We start from the raw sequence: 22,614 nt of genomic DNA on the forward strand, positions 1-22,614 counted from the left end.
AGAAAACATGACAAAGACAGAGGTACCATTGATTTATGATAGAGTCAATGACAGGCATAGAGATAGATTGATAAACAGGAAGTTGAAGAGGAAGCTGAAGAGAGGTGAGCTCAAACAACCATCCTACCTTGTGCCCCGTACCTACTATTTGTTTCGTTTGCAGATATTGAACCTGAGATATTGAACCTGACAACCAGTAAAATCAAGATCACATAGTTGACCAACAAAGGTAAGATTAAAATTCAGATTGGGGACATGATAAGTATTTAGGTATTTGGAAGATTTAAGGCTGGACTAACAACAGTACCGATATGAGAAATGGACATGCAATTTCCATTAGCAACATAAATAGAGGGCAATGATGGGGTAGGGGTGGGCGAAGACATCAGTGAAATATCAAAGGTCATATGATTACAACAAGTAGAATAAAGATGCCAAGAATTACCTAATATGACCGCAAAGGCAGAAGAGTTCGAGAAAATTACTTGGTTTAAGAAGTCTAGAATGGTTTGGATTGGAAACCTACAAGAAGAAGGGTCACTAGATGAGGAGGCAGCTGTAGCAACAGATGAAAAACTAACTTGAGACAAATTCCTTGGTTTGATGGATCTATCCGGGTGTCGAGGTGGTCGAGTAGGACAATTTACCAAAATGTGATCACTTTTGTGATTGTAGGACAATTAATAATGTTGTGACCATGTAGTGCAAAATTTTTGCGAGCAACACATAAGATCTCGTTATTATGAAAAAAAATAGTTCGAGCAACCATAATGGGTAAACCAATGCCGTCAAGAATGAGAACCAAACTAGTAAACTAAAATAAACCAGATCAAATAGCCACGGACGGAGGTCGAGCATGACCGAAAACCACGGACGGAGATGGATCTGGGAGGCTGAAGAAGAATGGAGACGGACAGATCAAACCCACGTTCTGGGAAGCCACGATTGAAAATGGAATAGTCCACGATCAGATACGGATCTAAGAGGCGAAACAGCCACAGACGAACGGACGAATCTGGCATGGACGGAGACAGACGGAGGGAAGATGGCGCACAATGGCCGGAGGGAACCCACTATCTAATAGAGGGACACACGATCTGGTGCACGAATAGACGGAGGGAGTAGACCAACACTCGGATAAAATGGAAGCACACAGGCGGAGACAATGGCAGAGGCTATCGGTGGCGCTAGCAATGATATGATATTCTAACCCTAATTTTGGGCTTTGATACCATGTGAAATTATCACCATATTTCTATGTTTTAGTGTAAGTGATAGGTAAATACAAGGGTATTTATATACACAAGAATACCCAAAAAATATACAAGAAAACATTAACAACCCACATATTCTAGCCTACAAAACGTAAACATACTAAAAAATAAGACTCACAACAATATTGTTAAATATATTTATTTTAATTATATAATAAAAATAAAGATTAATATATATATATAGGACACAAATATAAAATAAGGATGCCCTCAACTCAAGAATTTGGAAAACCAATGTTTTAGATGAGCATCCAAAGCTCTCGAGATGCCCTTCCTAAGGGTATCGTAGGATACCTGGGAATCTTTAAATGCTAGGATATCTTATAATACTGAAAAAAAAAACACGATAATCTAGATGTCTACTCTATTAGAATCTAAGATGCTCGCGAAACAATTAGTCCCTTAGATTTTTCTTTGAGATTATCTTTTCGTTGAAAAAAAATCTACCGTTATAAATTTAATTTAATGAGATGATGCATTCTTTCCTAATTTAGTTATCTTCTTTACCAATTTATTAAATCAAATATAAATTCGAAAAAATACACTACAACTAAACAAATATATACAAATTTATCTACCAAATCAACTACAGCTACACAAAAGTACACTGTAACTAAAGAAACATGTAAAAATTTAGTTACCTTATTCGACAATCTACTAAATCAAATACAGTTACACAAAAATACACCGAAATATGTACAAGTTTAGTTAAGTATTAAAAAAATTTGATTTACTTTTCCCGTAATCTTCCAATCACTATAAAGGAAATACACTATACTTAAAAAAATATTTCAATCTCCAAGGAAAAAAGAAAAGCCTATACAAATATCAGACTAAATTGAAGGCTTCAAACTCCCATCATCAATTTCTGAAGATATTCGTAACTATCAAGGAAATGGATGAAGTCCATCCAAACATAAAAATAGAAAATCCAATAATCAACGAAAATAAGCTTCAATTATGGACTGAAGTTCCAAATTGTAGATTGAAAATTTGTGCTAACGATTTGAACTCATCATGTGCTTTTTATTCAAAGAATCTTTAAAACCAATATGCACATTCATCTCGACCTTGACCATGGCTTCATCTCAATTTAAAATACAGTTTCATCTCAACTCAACCTTCATAAACAGAAGAATGCTATCATAAGAATAAAAGATAAATACATTATAATTGATTAATGAAAAGTTATAGGACAACAAGATTTTTCTAGAATTCTCTAATGGTATGAAACTATGTTAAGTTTTTAAAGGATGTATATTTTTTTTATGTTCATTTCCCCAAAATAGTGTTGATTATTTGCTTTAATTGCTAATTTTGTAGGTAAAACGGTCCCCGAGGTGTTTGGGAGTCATTAAGAGATAATTGTACCAAAAGGATAAAAAGTGACCAAGAAAATCAACAAAGTAAAGAGAATCGAGTAATTACCAAAATGCCATCAAGTATCATCGAGTATCATTGAGTAAAAGGCCATCGAGCAATGCTTCGAGTAAATGCCAGTGAATGTTATCCAGTAATCAAGTATCGAGTAATCAAGTAAATTGTCATCGAGTATAATCGAGTAAGGGTCATCGACCATCGAGTAATTACCAAAAAAGCCATTGAGTAAACGCTATAGAGTAAACGAGCATCGAGTATCGAGTAAAGGATCATCATGCATCAAGTATCGAGTTAAAGATAGAACGCTTGCTTTTTGTTGCAAAAATTCAATGTGTTGCAACGTTACGGATTTTGATGCGATACATCCTGTGTGCCTTGCACAACCAAGCATCGGCGCAGCGTTGCAATGTTAGCTCAAAGCTTCTTGGCTTTTCTACAATTTAGCATTGCAATGCTGGCCTTGGCGTCGCGACGCTGTCCCTGCAACTATAAATAGTTTTCTTTCATTTTTGGTGAGGAAGGAGGCACGATTTCGATGGAGGCTGGAATTTCTCTATGTATCAATTAGTCTTTATGGTAATTTTGTTTCCTACCTTGGTTAGATTTTGATTTCTTTTTTATTTGTAATCAATAACTTGTAATTCTTCATGGATTTGTCTATGGATTTGTGAAGTAATTCAATCTTGTTTCTATTTCAAGAGTTATTGTAAATTCTTTTTGAGTTTTCTACTTTTCTTTATTATTAGCAATATGAATTTGAGCATTATTGAATCTGATTTTAATTCTTGAAACATGTTGAATGATCTATATCTTGAGTATGTTTAGCCTAAATGCTTGGTTTTGTAACACATTCACTCATGATTGAATACGTTGCTTAATGTGTTTGATAGAATGTCTAGCCAAGATCTCTAAGAGGCAATAGTAATTGTATGTTGAATGGCTGACTATTCTAGGATGCACTAATTACTAGATTTGGAGAAAATTCAGTTAATTGAGTAAGCTATCTTAACAATTAATCGATACAATTGAATCCTAGAGCTTAATGCTCATGTTTTCTCTTCTATATGACCGTTAAGGAACCCAATAGAGGTAGAAACATGTAGATAGATTAGGGTTAGGGCCATCCTACCTTAATCATTGATTAGAACGCCTTCTTGACTAGGTTATGCTAGTTGTCCGCCTTTGTACAGATTAGTTTAATCTAGATGAAGTAAGTAGTTGCATGTTTAATCTGATTGTGAATTAAATTTGTAGAATTCAATGATAAGTATTGCAATGAACATCTAACTTAGATTAGAAGCAAGGTTGTTCTAAACTTGATTACAATTATCCTTTATCTTTTGATTTTTTGCATGTTTCTTGTCTTAATAAAAAACCCTGTTTTATAGTTTTCATAGTTAAGCTTTTTTAATAAAAGGATTAAATAACATTTCCCTGTGGATCAACCTCTTACTTCCACTTTAACTACGAGTTAGTTAGGTTTTTGTTCGAACTTTATAAATATTGTTTGTTTCGGGTTAGGTAGAACTAACGATACTTACTTAGCTTCGGAAAAACTACCATCTTATTCTCAGCTAAGTAACTTCATATGGCATTAACTCAACTCAAAATCAGAAAATAAATGATAATGGCTTACCTCAGTGCATACCTTTAAAACATATTCTTTAGTAGCAACTTTAACTCTCAGGAATCTCTGGATGGAGATGATGAAGATGCACCCTACAGGTAAGAAACATGTATAAATCTTAAGATCCGATGTTCTTTGGAAATCTACAATATTTCCTTAAACAATCCACTACCAATCTTGTACTACACTGTCGATTAGTGCTCCATGTTAAAAAAATGCTTTAGGACTGAAACAAGTACACTCTGTTTAAGTTGATTGTATCAAAGGTTGTTCCTATTTTTAGGGATTAGTTACTTTGTTATTCATGCTCTATAATTGTGGAGCAAGTATAGGACCTTTTGTTAGAGGGTTGTTATGTTTAAGATTTAAATATTGTTATGTTCCTCTTTGTAATACAGATTTCTATTGTCTTCGGCTTAACAAGCTTTACTAAATAATTCATTGCTTCAACTTTGTAATAACAGAATTCTACTATGGCACAGATTAAATTGCAGAAGGAGAAAAAGACAAGGAAATCTAAGGAAAAAGCTTGTTTGTTTGCTGTAGTCTCATCTACTATATTCACTCCGATTATGACTCTAAAATATGCATATGAGATATGGAATTATCTCAAGTCAGAGTATGAGGGAGATGCAAGAATCAAAGGAATGTGTGTGCTAAATTTGATTAGAGAATTCGAGTTGGAGAGGATGACGGAAACAAAATCAATTAAAGAGTATTCTGATAGGTTATTGGGCATAGCAAACCGAATCAAATTACTTGGTTCTACATTTAAGGACTCAAGAATTGTTGAAAAGATTCTTGTAACAGTGCCTGAAAATTTTGAGGCATCTATTTCAACCTTGGAGAATACCAAGGATCTAACTCAAATTACTCTTGCAGAAATTCTCAATGCTTTACAAGCACAAGAGCAAAGAAGAGCCATGAGGCTAGAAGGTGTTGTTGTAGGAACCTTGCAAACCAAACATGAAAATGCAAGGAACAACAAGAAGAATCAAAATCTTAATGGAGAATCCTCAGCCAACAACAAAGTAGGAGTTAAAATGGGGTCCTATCCTCCATGTCAACATTGCAATAGAAAATGTCATCCTTCTTTCAAATGATGGAGAAGACCAGACGCCAAGTACACTAAATGTAACCAAATGGGGCATGAAGCTATAATTTGCAGGAGCAAGAATCAACAGCGAGGTGAAGAGGCTAAGATTGTTGATCAAGAGGAGGAGGAGGAGGATCAATTGTTTGTGGCTACATGTTTCGTGGGTAGTGAATCAAACAAAAGCTGGCTAATTGACAGTGGCTACACCAATCATATGACTTATGACAAGGAATTGTTTAGAGATTTGAAGCCAACTAACATCACCAAAGTAAGAATCGGCAATGGGGATTACATCTCTGTCAAAGGAAAAGGCACTGTTGCGATTACAAGCTATACAGGTACAAAGTATATACAAGATGTTCTCTTTGTTCTCGACATTAACCATAATTTGTTGAGTGTGGATCAATTTATTGAAAAAGGCTTTAAAGTTACTTTTGAAGATAAATATTATTTGATTAAGAATGCAGCTAATCAGGAAATTTTCAAAGTTAAAATGAAAGGAAAAAGTTTCTCACTCAATCATTTAGAGAAGGAATAATCTGTTTTCCTTCTCAAGAAAGATGACACACAGATTTGACACAAGAGAGTTGGACACTATCATTATCAAGGTTTGCTACAACTAAAAGAAAAGAAGCTAGCACTTGATCTTCCCAAGCTTGGTGATGCAATCTCAAGCTGCAAAGCATGTCGGTTTGGAAAACTAAACAGGAAGCCATTCCCGAAGTCGACCTGGAGAGTCACTTGCAAGTTGCAACTCATCCATGCAGATGTTATAGGACCACAAAGAACACATTCTTTAAAAGGTAGTCTCTATTATATTGCCTTTATTGATGACTTCACCCGGATGTGTTGGATTTTTTTCTTGAAGTTTTAAATCAGAAGTAGCTCAAGTTTTTTGGAAGTTTAACGCAAGTGTGGAGAATGAAAGTGGTTGTGAAATTCCAATTGTAAGATCTGAAAATGGGAAGGAGTACACTTCGGTAGAATTTGACAAGTTTTGTGAAACTTCAAGCATAGAGCATCAACATACAGCCCCTTACACATCCAACAAAATGAAGTTAGTGAGAGAAGAAACAGATACATCATGGAGATGTCAAGATGCATGTTGCATGAGAAAAATCTGCCAAAGAAATTTTAGGCAGAGGCAGCAAATACGACTGTGTTTCTTCAAAACAGGCTTCCGACAAAGGCAATGAAGGAACAAACACCTTTTGAGGCTTGGTATGGTTACAAACCCTCGTTGAAATTTCTTAGATTATTTGGTTGCTTGTGTTTTACTCATGTTCCACAGAACAAGCGTGACAAGCTTGATAGGAGAGCTTCATCAGGTATTTTTATAGGCTATAGTACTGTCAGCAAGGCCTATAAAATTTTTCAGTCACAAACTGGAAATATTGTTGTTAGCAGGGACGTCCACTTCCTAGAGGATGAAGAGTGGAGTTGGGATGAAGTAAAGAAGAAGGATCAGACCATAACAGAGCAACTCAAGTTGAAGAAGAAGATGATTGGAAAAATGAAACAGTGGATGATGTGCCTGTGAGAGGAACAAGGTTACTCTCAGATGTTTATGAAAGATGCAATGTTGCTGTGTGTGAACTTGCTGTCTATGCAGAAGTAAAAAAGGATCAAATGTGGATGGTTTCAATGAAGAAGGAGATGTTAATGATAGAAAAGAACAAGACTTGGGTCCTTGTAAATAGACCTCAAGGCAGGAAGGTAATTGGGGTGAAGTAGGTGTTTAGAACCAAGCTTAATGTCGATGGCTCGATCAACAAACATAAAGCCAGACTTGTGGTTAAAGGGTATGCTCAAATCTTTGGTGTTGATTACTCTGACACTTTTGCGCTTATTGCTAGATTAGACACAATCAGGTTACTGCTTGGAATAGATGCACAAAAGGCCTGAAAAGTTTTCCAGTTGGATGTCAAAACAGCTTTTTTAAATGGTGTCCTACAGGAAGAAATTTATGTTGAACAACCCCAAGGGTTTGTGAAGGAAGATGAAGAATATAAGGTTTATCTTCTCAAGAAGGCTCTCTAGGGACTAAAACAAGCTCCAAGAGCTTGGTACAACAATGTTAAGCGCAATGGTACTGACATTCTTATGGTTTCATTGTATGTTGATGACTTACTGGTTACAGAAAACAACACAGATCATATTCAGAATTTCAAACAAGAGATGATGAAGACGTTTGAAATGACAGATCTGGGGTTCATGTTATACTTCCTTGGCATGGAGATTAAGCAAGGGCAAGATGAAGTTTTCATATGCCAGAAAAAATATGTAAAGGAAATACTGAAGAAGTTTCAAATGGATGAATGCAAGGCTGCTAGAACTCCAATGAATCAAAAGGAGAAGCTATGCAAAGAAGATGGTGTTGTCAAAGTTGATGAAGGATATTTTAGAAGTTTGATTGGTTGCTTGATGTATGTCATAGCAACAATGCCAGACATTTTGAATGTTGTAAGTATTTTGTCTCGATTTATGCATTGTGCAAGCGAATTACATCTCAAGGCTGCTAAAAAAGTGATACGATATGTAAAAGGCACAACTGATTTTGGTATCAAGTTCATAAGAAGCAAGGAGTTCAAGCTTGTTGGTTTTTCTGACAGTGATTGGGGAGGTTCCATTGATGATATGAGGAGCATTTCAGGCTATTGTTGTGCTCTTGGCTCTAGTGTTTTCTCATGGAGCTCAAAGAAGCAAGAAATTGTAGCCCAATCCACTGCCGAAGCACAGTTTATTGCTGCAACAGCTACTGTTAATCAAGCTTTATGGTTAAGAAAAATTTTATTTGACCTTGATTTTGAGCAGAAAGAAAGCACAAAGATTCTTGTTGACAACCAAGCTACTATTGCTATCTCTCATAATCCTGTGTTTCATGGGAAGACTAAACATTTTAACATCAAGGAGATGTAACTCTTGTCTACTGCAAAACAGAAAATCAATTTGCAGATATTTTAACAAAACCATTGTCTGCTTGCAAGTTTGAGTTTCTAAGGTAAAGACTTGGTGTTTGTAGCTCTCAAAGCAAGAAGGAGTGTTAAGAAAATGATTTAGGACTGAAACAAGTCTTTAAGTTGATTGTGTCAAAGGTTATTCCTATTTTTAGGGATTAGTTACTTTGTTATTCATGTTCTATAATTGTGGAGCAAGTATAGGACTTTTTGTTAGAGGGTTGTTACGTTAAGTTTTAAATATTGCCTCTTTGTAATGTAGATTTCTATTATCTTTGACTCAACAAGCTTTACTAAATAATTTGCTTCAACTTTGCAATAAGAGAATCCTTTATTTTTCTCATATTAAAACAACACTCCATAAGGAGGGATCAACATCCAAACAAAACCTAGAAACTTGCTATATATATCCAATTCATCTTTATTCTATATAAAAGTTCATTAGGCCCATGTGACCTTGTATTTAGGTTTCAGGTTGAGAAACAGTAATGAATCTCCACAATTTATCTTCTAGATTTCTCTCTAAACATTTTTGTATTAGAACCCAATCTGGGCATTTTGATGAATCTTGCTGCCGCCGCCCACCACGCTCAAATAGGCATCATTGATGATATCATCGATACCCACTTCAATGTTGCTTCTATCGGCTTCACCCCTTCCGGCAAAAAGAGCACTCAACGAGCCTCTTCTTCCTTCTTCTTCTGCAACAACTTTGGTCAATATCCACTCAATTACGTAAACATTGAGTTGAGTTAGTTTCAATTTTCGGTTGGGTTAAGTTCGCTTGAATTTTTTAATGATTTTTTCAGGTTGGACTGGGTTCAAGTTAAAATTTTTAAAATTTGGATTCACCCAACCCAACCCAAATTTCTAATATTAATGAAATAAATATATATAATATAATTTATAAATATTATAACTCATATATATTTTTATGATGGATTTTGATATTTACATTTGAGTTTTATAAAATTTTAGTTATTAATATGTGATGTACACTCTTTTAATTTAATAAAAAATGTTCTTACAAAAAGAAAAGAAAAAAAATAAATAATTCAACAACCTAACCCAACCTTATTTTGGATTGGTTTGGGTTGGAGACCCTATTCGAGTCATTCAAGTAGCGTATCCAATCAATCCAATTTTTAGAGTTGGTCCTCCAAAAAAATCTCTCCCACCCAACCCATGTACCAAATCGGTTTCAAAATTTTAAATTGCTGATATGGTTAAATTAAGCATTTGTTTGGAAATGATTTGGTTCTTAGTTTTCTAACTTTATGTCTGGTTTTTTTCTTCTTCTAAATTTTCAATTATGATTATCACTTTTAAAAACTACTTGAAATATGAGTTAAATTCTAAAAAAACAAAAACTATTTTTTGAAAACTATTTTTTTTCTAAATTTTCAAAATTTGACTTGAATTTTGAAAATATTAATAAAAAATGGATAACAAAGCTTAGAAACTTATAATTGTAAGTTGTGTTTACTAGCTTAATTTTAAAAATTTAAATATTTATCAAATGATATCTAATCGATTCTGACAAAAAGAAAAGTAGAGAGATGATGAAAGAGAGTTTGGAAAAACTAACGAAAATAAATAAATAAATAATTTTTTTTTGATTAAGGTCAAATAAGAGAGAAATGGAAAAAGAAAAAGTATCTATAAAAAAAATCGCATAGAATAAGGAATGAGAATAAAATTGATCACAAGTTTGTGAGAAAACAAAAGTAGGAATAGGATTTTGAAATTTGGGATGAACGTCCCTACGTTTTATTCTCATTCTCAAATTCTGATTTTGGTAAAAAATTGTCCATAGAAATAAAGTGAGTCCCAATTTTGTATTTTCATTCTTTGATATCGATTCCTTATTAATAAACATGACCTAAAAGAATCCACATATGAGTATACTTTGTCTTACAAGTGATTTGATAAACATTATTTATGGTAGTATTGCCATCATTAAAAAGAAAAAGGAAATTTTAATTATAACTTTAAAAAAATCTAATATTTACATATAATTTCAATTTTGTATCTAAAAAGTTTTTATTTTATTTATTGAATTTTAAAAGATGTGTGAAAGATAATTAAACTTTAAAAGCGTCTTATTAGTTTCTTAACTAATTTTTATCTATAAGTTTTCTAATATATTTAAAAATAAAATAAATAAAGTATTATATTAAATTCGAAAGAGAAATTTATGTTGAATAAGGACTTATTAGATTCAAATTTAAAATATTAAAAGTCTAAAGATATTACTTATTTGACATTGTTAAAAGTTACTAAATACATACAAATTTAAAAGTCTTTAAACTAATTTTTTTTTTAAAAAAAAAAAAAAAAAAAAAAAAAAAAGACGAGAAGTTTATTGTAAATTTGTATTGAAATATAAAGAAAATGTCAATTTGGTTACAAAAGTTTGGGCTGGTAACAATGACAATTGGCAATTGGGTTGGGCTCGTTGCATGTGTCTTACTCAAAATGTTAGGACTCGTGGCTTTGAATATTACATGGTCAAAAGATTAGTTCAAATATGTAGCAAAACCAAATTCTAAAATTACAAGATATTTTCTCGACAACTTATAAAAATGAAAAACGAATAAAAAATGACAAAAAATCCATTTAAATTGCCGAGAATATAAAATCCAACCTAATAAAACGTGTTAATTTAAAATAGCTGCATCCATCTATTGTGCAGTCCCTGCTACATCCAATTAAAAATTTTCTTTCTTATAAGTCTTGCTCCTTAAAATATTATATAGATTTTGTCATATATGTTTTATATTTCACATTGAGTCAATCTATGGTGTATGTATTGTGGTGGAATTGATCAAATAATATGGTTAAATGATATATACTGCACTCTCATATGATTATGAAATGAGTTTTAAAGACGTTTTTCGATTTAGGTATTCGGTTATATGATATTTACTATGATTTATATGCTTTATAGTTTCTATTGAGTCAACATGTGATTTATGTACTATGGTATAATTGATATATACTCACATACTATAGTGTTATACTCACATATTATAATGTTAAAGGAAAATGGTATAACTAATATATATTGTTTTATACTTTTGACCGGAACTACTATAATGACAAAAAACATCTTAATACGATGGTTCACAAAATATTTCATTATATAAAAATTCTTAGTATATATCTTGCGTATATTGAATAGAATCTTGTATACACCTAACAATACGATGTTTTAAGATATATTTAAAAATAATCATCTAACGAAACTTTCGTATTGGACAACCATCTATTTTGTTATATTTTAAATATACTTTCGAATAGATCTATGATATTGTGGTGTCAAAAAACATATTAATTTGATGTTTCACATCATATTTCATTATATAAAAATTCTTAATATATTACATATATATATATTAGAATATTTCATACACCTAACACAATATTTTTAAAATATATCTAAAAGAAATCATCAAACGAAACTTTTGAAAAGAACAATCATCTATTTTAGTATGCTTGATTTAGTATATTACAAATATACTTTCGAATGAAATTATAGTGCTAGAGAACATATTAATACAATGTTTTTAGCATTATTTAATTATATGAAAATATTTGTATATTGCATATATATGTTAGAATATTACAGGACCGGAAGGAAGAAAATATGAACTAGAGCAACCATTAAAGGACTTGAATAACGCCCTCCAAATTACAATGAAGGGGAAAATATGAAGAAATAAAACAATACAACGAATGTGAAAATCAATGAAAAGAAAAGAATGTCAAGGTTTAATGCAAATTGATTGAAAATTTCAACTAATTTAGAATCTACCATAAATTCATTTTACGAAAAAATAATCGAAAAATTAAATCATTCTAATTAAATATATTGGGTCATATTCTTTTTTTGCATTAAAAGTTAAGTTGGTAATTATTATCTAGAGAGTCACATTGTCTTTGTTTGATGTGTAAAGTTGAATTGAGTTGGTAATTATTGTATGTATTTGAATGCAGAGTTGAATTGAGTTGGGATACTATTTTTATAAATGGATTTTGCATTTTTTTTTTCTTGCTATTGTTGAGTTTAATTTTCAATTTTACACATATTTTTCTAACTTTTCTATGATAAAAACAAAAAAACTTCCCTTTCTTTTCCATTTTCAAAACACAACAAATTATCTACAAAGTATTCATATACAGAACACAAAATTTTGAATTCAATTTTTAAACACACAAATAGAAGTGATTATTCCATTAAAAAATCCAACTTAATCATTAATTACCGTAAAAAGTAAAAAGAACTGAAAGGATTAGTGCGAAACTATTGACATTACTTTAGATAGAAGGGATGACACTTAAATGTTAATCTTTAAAAAAAAAAAAAAAAAAACCAAAATCTTACAATTTAAATCACAAAACCAACTATTAGATAGTCTTTTTTTGACCAATTTGTGGAATATAGATTTACCTTTTTCTAAAACCGGTGAAATGATTTTAGAAATTTGAGGTCTATTTTTTCTACTATTATGTTACATCAATGTACAAATGAGCCATAATTTTAAATTCCACTATTTCATTAGAATTATGTAATATCTGAAAACATCAGGGATAGGTTGTTTAAAACATATCGTTGAACTTTTGTATAGTGAAACAACAATAGGACGCCGTATGTAATATTTTTTTAGATCTAAGAAAAAATGAAATAGAAGAAGAATAATTAGATCTAAAAGAACAGCTATTGAAAGAAAATCAAAAAAGAGAAAGGAGGAGTTGAGAAAGAAAAGGGAAAATAAAACCCATACGAGTCAGATAGAGAAATAAGAGAGAAAATGAGAAAGATGAACCATACGGCAAAAGAAGAGAGAAGATAAGAGAAAGTGAGTAAATGTGAAGAGAGCATGAGAAAGAGAAACGACAAAGTAATTGAGGGAGTTGGGAGAGTAATGAAAACGCATGGGAGAATGGGTGAGAGTGAGAGTGATAAAATGGTGGGTAATCAAACCCATTGTTTTATTTTTATTAGTGGTCATCGAAGTTGGGCACACGAAGGTGGTAGGCAGAGTATATTGTCGAAGTTGCTTGTGCGAAGGTAGTCGTTGGAATTAGTCGCTAGAGTTTTCGTCGGAGGTGGTTGGTGGAGCCCAGAGTTCTTCATCGAAGTTGGTCGTGTGAATGCGAAAGTCAGAGTTTTTTCTTACTAAGGTGGTTGTCAGAATTGTTTGCCGGAGTGTCATCAGAGGTGGTTGCCGGAGTTCGGAGTTGGTTCTCGAAGTTGGCCACCTGAAGGTGGTCATTGGAGTATGTCGTCGAAGTGTGGTAGCAGTTTTTCACTTAGCCTAATCCTAAGTCCAACTAAAGTGTCCAAACCCAAACCAAAGAGAATTTTAGGAATTTCATTTTTTTTTTTAAAAAAAAAAAGTCTCCATGGAGAAACAAAAGGGTGAAGGCAGGGATGGGGTGGGGATGGGGTAAATTCCCCCATTAGGAACGGGGAACCCTGCCCTGCCCCACCTTGGCCCCGTTGCCAACCCTACTTATAATGTCCTTCTTTTGACATTTGTCTATGATCATGTGTAATTCTAGGGATATTAAGGTAGGTTGTGGTGCTCAAAGCTATATGCACCAGGTCGAGCACGATTCGATTATTTTTTTATTATGGTTCAATTGGTTGGTCCATAACTCAAGAATTTGACCTTTTCCTTTAGGGACACATTTTCTCATGTTGCGTCCCTAATTTCCCTTGGACTTGGGCTTGTCCATGGACTTTGGACCTTACATGGGACAATCCTCAACAAACCTAATTTGAAGATAAAAAATCAAATGTGGTCAAATAATTTAATCTTAACCCAACTCAAAAATCATCTTGAAATGTATTCATGTATAATGATAGCTAGATTTGATTTATCTGATTATCTAATTACCACTTTCTTATGGTAGGTTACGAGAAAGTTGTACAAATTGTGCTTAAAACATTTCTATAATTAGTAATTAGGCAAACTATATATCTATTTGTGCATATAATTTATGGTTAGATCATTTAAATGTGTAGGGTGTACAATCCCAGGACAATATCTTTGTTGATATGTAACTCTCTGACTTTGGATAAAAAAAAAAAAAAAACAAACAAATAAAGTCATGAGAACTTATTTGCACAAAGTAGATAAAATATCATATCATTGTAGAAATATGGAGAGGTCCAATTTTTTTTCTTAATAATTGTATTAAAGTTGTGCCCAAATCTTAGGTATCAAGCAAATGTAATGTTGTGAACCTCAATGACGTAGACAATTTGAGATAGGTTGAGCTCAATAAAAATGGTGGCTTGTACTCTAGAAAAGAAAAGTTAACTTGGGATAAAAGTGAAAAAATAAATTAGATTATTTGGGAGGAGACTCTCTAGGTACTCAATTCAAATCAAACGAGAGGATTGTTGAGAGTGCATGGATGAATAAAATACATCAATGTTTTACATTGACTAGATAAGAGAAAGAACGTAGAATCGTTTTTAAGTAGAAAAAAAAACAGTGAAAATTTATATCCAAAGTATAGATGACACCACATTTTATTCATCGATTCGGGATCCCTACCAAAGTGTACCTCCCTTGGCAAGTATAAATCATATAAACTGAAGTTCTGGTCCATGTGAATGAATGGGAAAATGGTGGGAAGGGCATTTATGAAAACTTCAACATGAAGTGATAAAGAAAATAAAAGCATTGATGAAAAAAAATGGTGGAGTTAGCATATATTGCCAAGCATTTTGTCCCATGCTTTTTCTTAGAATGGTCACTTTTATATTATAATTAGAGCATGCTTTGATTCATTCAAGTTCATGTGAGCCACCACTCAAAAACAATGAAACTCCTCCAATTGGGTGTATTGTTGCACTTTCCAATACTTTGAAACCCACTTTGGAACTTGAAAACTTGTTCCATTTCCTTCCCATGAAAGGAATGGGCAATTTGAGTTGGGACCCTTTGGTCCATTTTTTGGTGTCTTCCAATGTCAAACACAAACAAATGGCTTGAACTGTTGTCCACTTGAAAATAGGATTCCAGACAACTTATGGCTTCATTAACCTAATTATTATTCCCTTGTCTCTCTACCTATCTTCCATTCTGCCAAATTCACTTACCTATAACCCTCTACCTACCTAAGTCTTTTGAGGTTTTTTTGGGCTCTTAATGACTAGCTCGTTTGCCTCTAGTTTATCTTATCGGAGGATCTTCATGTATCTTATCTTTTCTTCATTAATGAAGTTTTAGTTTAAAATAAATTCAAAAATGTCTTAGGGCTATTGTGTCAAACGATTATGTTCGTCAAATAATCAAATATACAATTTTCTCTTCAAGCAAGCAAGGTTAACTTATAAGCTCAGTTTCTATTCGTAGTTTTGTTTATTTCTCGTGTTATGTTCTTATTTCTTCTTTTTTGAATTAAGAATAACAATTCGACTATGGTAAATGTTTCTTGTTTATTGCCTTCATTTTTTATTATATAAATGACAAATTTTTTTTTTATCTTTTTAAGATTATTTTGAGGTAAGGATATTAATGCAACCATCGAAAGTTCATGAATATTAAAAAAAAGTAATGGTGATTTCTATTCATATAAGATGTATTTTTTAACTTTAAAGTTGGAGGGCATTATTAAAACTTACAAATGTTTAAGAGTATTTTCTAAAACAAAGTACCAACAATTTTCATTTAAAACCAATGATAAGGATAACATGTACTTTTTTTTAAGATTATGTTTGAAAGTTCAAGAGTATTTTTTGAAGTAAATACAAAATTTAGGTAAATATTTTCTATAATTTAATCTTTTTGGTTAAAACGATTTAATTAATTAGATTTTTTTTAGTAAAAGAAAATGAAACGTTCAAATTTTAAAAATTAAAAATAAAAACAAAACTTATGACAAACATCCCTATCTTAGTCATATTTTCCCGTTTCTTTCTCCTATATTTGGGTTTTAATCTTAGACGTGCCAACTTAAATATAATATAATAGTTGAGATATATGTTGTTGACTAAGAGGTTCGATGTTCGAATCTCTCACTCCTACTTGTTGACTAAGAGGTTAGACGTGCCAACTTAGATTTTCCATTTTAGTTCATTTTGGTCTTTAAACTCCTAAAATGACCATTTTGATTATGCACTTACAACACTTTGGTTCATTTTAGTTTATATACTTTTGAAACATCCACTTTGATCTTTATACTTTTAAAAAGTGTATCTTTTGGTTATTTCATACTTTCAAATTTATTTCTTTCTCTAGATCAAAACTTTAGCAAGACACTATTCACTAAATCTCAAAAAATTAGAAATAAATTGTCTTAAAAAGTTTAATTGTGTATAAAATTTATTTTAGTAATTGGCAAATTGGATAATAATTGTCACCTTTTATAAGGTAGGGACCAAATGAATATTAACCAATTGATATTATTGAAGTTATAGAAGTTATTGTAACTATTATTATTTTTACTATAATGGGTAGAATAGGAGAATTAAATTTCTAACTTTGAAATTAATAATACAAGTACTATATTAGTTGAGTTATAATAAGTATGACAAGTGATCGTAACTATTAATTAATTTGAGTACGAATATCAAATATTTAACAACCAAATTTAATTTTTAGTTCTAAGAAGTCTTCCAAATAATTAAGACTTCGCAGAGGAAAAATGAAAAAGGTCAATTGTTCACACGAAAACCCTTATGGTTGTACTAAAAAAACTTATGGTTAACTTTTGCACACGTTAGTTATCAATAGCTCCTCAAGATTTTGTTTTTCTATTAGCATAAGAAAAGTTAAACCAAGGATTCTAACATTATTGATTAATGTTTATACACATGTTTTATCTTTTACTTTTTTTCATTTTAAGAAAAATATTATTATGTTGATTTTGAATTTAGTTTCTATTTGGTTAATATATTTCAAAATATTATACTTTTAGTCAAAAGTTTTGAGTTTCGTTTTAATTTAGTTTATAATTTAAAATATTACCATTTTACTTTTGAGATTTAAGTTTTATTTCAATATGCCCCTAGATTTCAAGATTTAGAATTTTAGATTAAAAAATGTTACAATTTTAGTTTTGAGATTTGAGTTATGTTTCTATTTGATTTGTAGATTTCAAAATTTACACTTTTAACTTCAATTTTTTACTCAATATTATTTTTTCAACTATAGTGTTAAGGTCCATTTACTAATTTAAAAAAATTTAAAGAATTATAATTAATTAAGTTTCATTATGTTTCATCACTATTAAAATTAAATTTAAAATTTCATTTAATAATTATTTTAAATTAATTAATAAACACTAACGGCAAAGATTAAAACTGTTTATTTAGTGAAAAAAAAAAGGTGAGGTTACATGTGTAAATCATTACCAAATTGAAACAAAACTAAAATTTCAAGAGAAATTATAACATTTTGAAATGTGTATAGAACAAAATTGAAATCAAACTCAAAATTAAATGCTAAATGTATAACATTTTGAAACTTAGGGACAAAATGAAAATTAAATCCAAAATTTAGGAACAATTTTTTCTATCTTTTTTAGCAGATTAAATATGTGGAAGAATATTTCTTTGACTTCAAAAAAGAAAGATAGTAAATGGCCATTAATGTTGAGTTACAATGAATTTGAATTCTATACACATGTTGATTCCATAGCAAAGAAGAGAGAATCAATGTCTTATTAATAAAATAATGATCAAATGAAGTTTAAGAATCCACAAAACAGCATAGTTAATGAATCAATAGGAGATCAAGTATGATTAATTAGACCCCATCATTAAGAGGATCATACATTCAGCAAAAAAGAAGAATTTGACTCCAAAGAAAACATCATAACACAACAATTAAACCAAAAGTTAATTTAATATAAATCATTCAAACATTAAAGAATCAAGACAAACATTTTTATATAATTTGTCAAAAGAGACACAAATCATGCGACAAAAACATATAAATTAGATGTTTAATGAACAAAATAACAAGGCGAAAAATTCTGTCTTTATATGGCAAGAGTCACATGAAATGGTGTTAAAAGAAAGCTTGTGACCAGATTTTCACTGTTCCCCTTGTGATTTCATTTCTTTTAAAACCCTCATATTTTCCCTCTTTTTTCATTACACCATGAGAAAATTTCATCCCTTCTTCTCTACTTTTCTGGTTTTCATCCTCTTCTTCTTGTTTCATCCTCTTCTTCTTCTAGTTCTTGTTGATTCATACGGTCTCTTCTCTCTCAAATCTCTGATTTTTCTGCCATTTTCTTGTGTGTTTCTTAAAGTTTCTTCTTATTCTTTTTGTGGGGTTGTTTTGTTTTTTTGCAGATGGGCCTTTATACGATTACACAGCTCACACTGAGGTAATATTTCACTACAAATTCTTATATGGTTCTTAAAGTTTGAAACTTTTTTTGTTTTGTTAATGAAATGGAGCTTTTTTTTTTTCCAAATGGGTTTTTTTTTAAAAAAAATAGTGTGAATTAAGTCCAGAAAAACCACTCTACAATGGAGGAATCCTCAAAAATCAAGCTTTAAGTATTGAAACCATTGAAGGCTCTTCAAATGCTGCTTATTCACCTGCATTTCTCTTGCACAATCTCACAGCCAAAACCTATTATTCCTTTTCAAGTAAGTGTCTTCTTCTTCTTCTTCTTCTTCTTCTTCTTCTTCTTTTGGGCCTTAAAATAAAGAAATTCAGCTAAACTCAGAGCCCAAATTTGTTGTTGTGTTGGGCTTGGTGATAGGTTGGGTGAAAGTTGGAGGAGCAGTTTCAACTGTTGTAAGGGCAAGCCTTAGGATTGAGAATGATACTTACAATTGTATAGGGACTGTTTTGGCAAAGCATGGTTGTTGGTCTTTTCTCAAAGGTGGATTCTTTCTGAACTTGCCTTCAAATTTCTCTATTCTATTCTTTCAGGTATGAGGAGAACAAAGATTTTTAACGGTTAGAATACCTTGAAACCTAAGTTGTATTCGTGTTTATGCTATTTATGATTTCGGCTCAACGTTTAAAAGAGTGGGCTATATAAACTTTCTAACTCTACTCAAGCCTGTGAATCTGTAATTTGATTCTCTCTCTAATAATAAATTGCTATCTCTCTTTGTCCGTAGATGTAGTTAACACGCTGTTAATGAACTATATAAATCTCTATGTCAATTCTCTATTGTTTACATTTTTCTATTTATATTTGATTGTCAATTTCTTGATATGAACAAAAAGCATTTTCATTTTACTTCAATTGGGTCCTCATTGAATTCCCTTTTCTTTTACAGATTTTTGATGAGGGAGATGCCAATATAGCAATAGATAGTGCTTCTTTACAGCCGTTTACAGAAGAAGAGTGGAGAGTAAATCAACAACTCACAATCAATACTGTAAGTTGGACATTATTCAGATAATCAATCCTCTGTTTGGTTGCTAAGTAAATGGCTCTGAATCTATGATGTTATTTCTTGTTTTGATATTTGAATAATAATAGTTGAAATACCTTGAATCTATTAGTTGATGCTTTTAATGACCAATCACGGGGTTTCACTGTATACACATTTATGTTATTTACGATTTTGGGCCTAGGATTTAGAGTGTGTTGCAAACTATATTATATGATATTACTATCTGTTAATTAAATTGCACTCTCTGCACGTAGATGTAGCTAACAGTGTCTTTGAATTGATCTTTATGGTTTACGCTTTCTCGCTTTCTTTATTTATCGATTTCATAACGCTAATCCAAAACAAAACAGGTGAGGAAACGAGCTGTCACAGTTCATGTTTCTGATAAACAAGGAGGGAGGTTGGAAGGAGCAGTCATTAATGTAAAACAAATCTCTAAAGACTTCCCATTTGGATCCGCAATTGCAAAAACCATCCTAGGGAACTTACCTTATCAAGTAATTTAGCTTAAACAATCTGACAAAAGTGTTTGTTTCTTACCTGTTTCTCAAATCAATCTCTCATTTATGTTTCAAAAACCCCATTTCCAGGATTGGTTTGTGAAGAGATTCAATGCAGCTGTTTTTGAAAATGAACTAAAATGGTATGCCACAGAGCCAGAACCAGGGGCTCTTAACTACACAACAGCTGATAAAATGTTGGAATTCGTTCGAGCAAATCAGATAACTGCTAGAGGCCACAACATATTCTGGGAGGATCCAAAGTACACACCGCCGTGGGTTCGAAACCTGACTGGGGCAGGGCTGAAATCGGCAGTCGATTCTCGGATAAAGGGGCTGTTAAGTAGATACAAAGATGAGTTCATACACTGGGATGTGAGCAATGAAATGCTGCATTTTGATTTCTATGAGAAAAGCCTTGGTGCTAATGCAACTTTGCATTTCTATAAGACAGCACATGAGATTGATCCATTGGCTACATTGTTTATGAATGAATTCAATGTGGTGGAGACTTGCATTGATGTGAAATCTACTGTTGACAGTTATATTGATAGGCTTAAAGAACTTAAAAGAAATGGAGTTTCAATGGATGGGATTGGTTTGGAAGGTCATTTCACCATCCCAAACCCACCTCTAATGAGAGCCATCTTAGACAAATTGGCCACTCTCAAACTTCCAGTTTGGCTCACAGAAGTTGATATCAGCAATACTTTGGATCATGAAACACAGGTATTATGATCTACCAGTTCTATTGCAACAAAATTCATTCATTAGTAGAAATGTTTATAGGTAGTGACATGATTTTACATTCAATTTTCAACCTTTTTAACTTTGTTATATACCCTTTTGAAGGTTGTGTTTGTTAGTCTCTAGACTTTCGATTTTGTGTTTGATAAGTTTATGTCGTTAGACCAATTTGTTTAACATTTACATTGCATACAAGCTATGCCTAAATTTTCCTCACCCACATAATCCTTTAAGAATGCATGGTTAGTATTTCATCAAGTATAAAATGAGTTGTCGAGAATGATCTTCTAGACACTATAAAAAATTTAAAGATTCATTTAAAAAAAACTTTTTTATGTGCAGGGATTAGCTAGACAACTTTAAAAGTTAAAACTTTGTTTGATAACAATTTTGTATTTAGTTTTATGTTTTAAAAAATTACGTTTGTTTCTTTCCATTTTTTCGCCATGATTTTCTTATTTTTAAAGAAACATTCGAATATTAGTCAAATTCTAAAAACAAAAATATAATTTTAAAAACCACTTTTTACAGTTTTTAATACATAGTTTGGTTTTTGAAAAAATTGATAGGAAGTGAAAAGAAAAACAAAGAAACTTAGAGATGGAATTGATGTTATAAGCATAGTTTTCAAATAACTAAAAATTAAGGCATCATTTGGTAATGTTTATAAGCATAGTTTTCAAATAACTAAAAATTAAGACTTCCTTGGGTAATCATTTGACTTTTTATTTTTTAATTTTGAAAAATTAAGCATATAAACACATTTTTACCTCAAACTATTGTTTTGTTCTCTACTATTTACTAATATTTTCAAAAACCAAGTCAAGTTTTGTAAACTAAAAAAAATAGTTTTAACTTGTTTTTATTTTTAGAATTTGGCTAAGATTCAACTCTTCAAGATGTAAATCATACTAAAAAATTGAGAAGAATAAATATAATTTTTAAAAATAAAAAATAAAAAAACCAAATAGTAACCAAATCAAGCCTTGAATAATCTAAAACGGTCATCCTATTATCTTTTCTTTTCTTTCCTCTCTTTCCATTTGACATGGAATTCTCTTTGTAGGCTTCTTATTTGGAGGCTGTGCTGAAGGAAGGTTTCTCCCACCCTGCCGTCGGTGGGATTATGCTGTGGACGGCGCTGCATCCGAATGGCTGCTACCAAATGTGCTTGACGGACACCAACTTTCAGAACCTCCCGACTGGGGACGTCGTTGACAAGCTCTTGAAAGAATGGCGAACCGAAGATATCGAAGCTCGAACGGATGACCATGGTTCTTTTAGCTTTTATGGCTTTTTGGGTGAATATGAAGTAAGCGTCATGTATGAAAACAGAACTGCTACTTCAACTTTCCCTGTCTCAGTTGGTGATGAAACTAAACACTTCAGCATTCAGTTGTAGAACTGTTGCAATTTGAAGTTGAATAGTAAAGGATTACTGTTTTTACAGAAAATATGTAGATAACTGTCTAAGTTGAGTGTTCAAAGGAGTTTCATTTAGAGCCAAACAAGTTGTTCTGTAATCAAAAATCAAGGAAATCGAAAAACCTAAATATTTGAGAAATCGATACAAATATTTAAGTAGTTCAATAACAATGTATTAACTACATTCCAAAGTTAAGAGAGATAATAGGGAAAATA

The 22,614-nt window shown here is 31.6% G+C and overlaps 2 protein-coding genes across 2 annotated transcripts; both read left to right on the plus strand.

Annotated features, from left to right (window-relative positions):
* Positions 1–4,754: 4,754 nt before the first annotated feature.
* Positions 4,755–8,296, plus strand: LOC120089115 (uncharacterized). Its single transcript, XM_090306401.1, has 7 exons — positions 4,755–5,329; positions 5,450–5,715; positions 6,257–6,434; positions 6,554–6,705; positions 6,900–7,093; positions 7,234–7,285; positions 7,518–8,296. Exons 1-7 carry the CDS (start codon positions 4,755–4,757, stop codon positions 8,294–8,296), a joined length of 2,196 nt encoding a protein of 731 aa, XP_090162527.1.
* A 10,024-nt stretch (positions 8,297–18,320) lies between these two features.
* On the plus strand, positions 18,321–22,537 carry LOC150033412 (Glycosyl hydrolase family 10 protein). Its single transcript, XM_090306142.1, has 8 exons — positions 18,321–18,558; positions 18,659–18,693; positions 18,808–18,961; positions 19,078–19,250; positions 19,607–19,708; positions 20,077–20,223; positions 20,317–20,955; positions 22,040–22,537. Exons 1-8 carry the CDS (start codon positions 18,462–18,464, stop codon positions 22,373–22,375), a joined length of 1,683 nt encoding a protein of 560 aa, XP_090162268.1. The 5' UTR covers positions 18,321–18,461; the 3' UTR covers positions 22,376–22,537.
* Positions 22,538–22,614: the final 77 nt, after the last annotated feature.

The sequence above is a fragment of the Benincasa hispida genome, chromosome 10 (assembly GCF_027475165.1).
Source record: "Benincasa hispida cultivar pf3 chromosome 10, pf3_genome.v1.1, whole genome shotgun sequence".
NCBI lineage: Eukaryota > Viridiplantae > Streptophyta > Magnoliopsida > Cucurbitales > Cucurbitaceae > Benincasa > Benincasa hispida.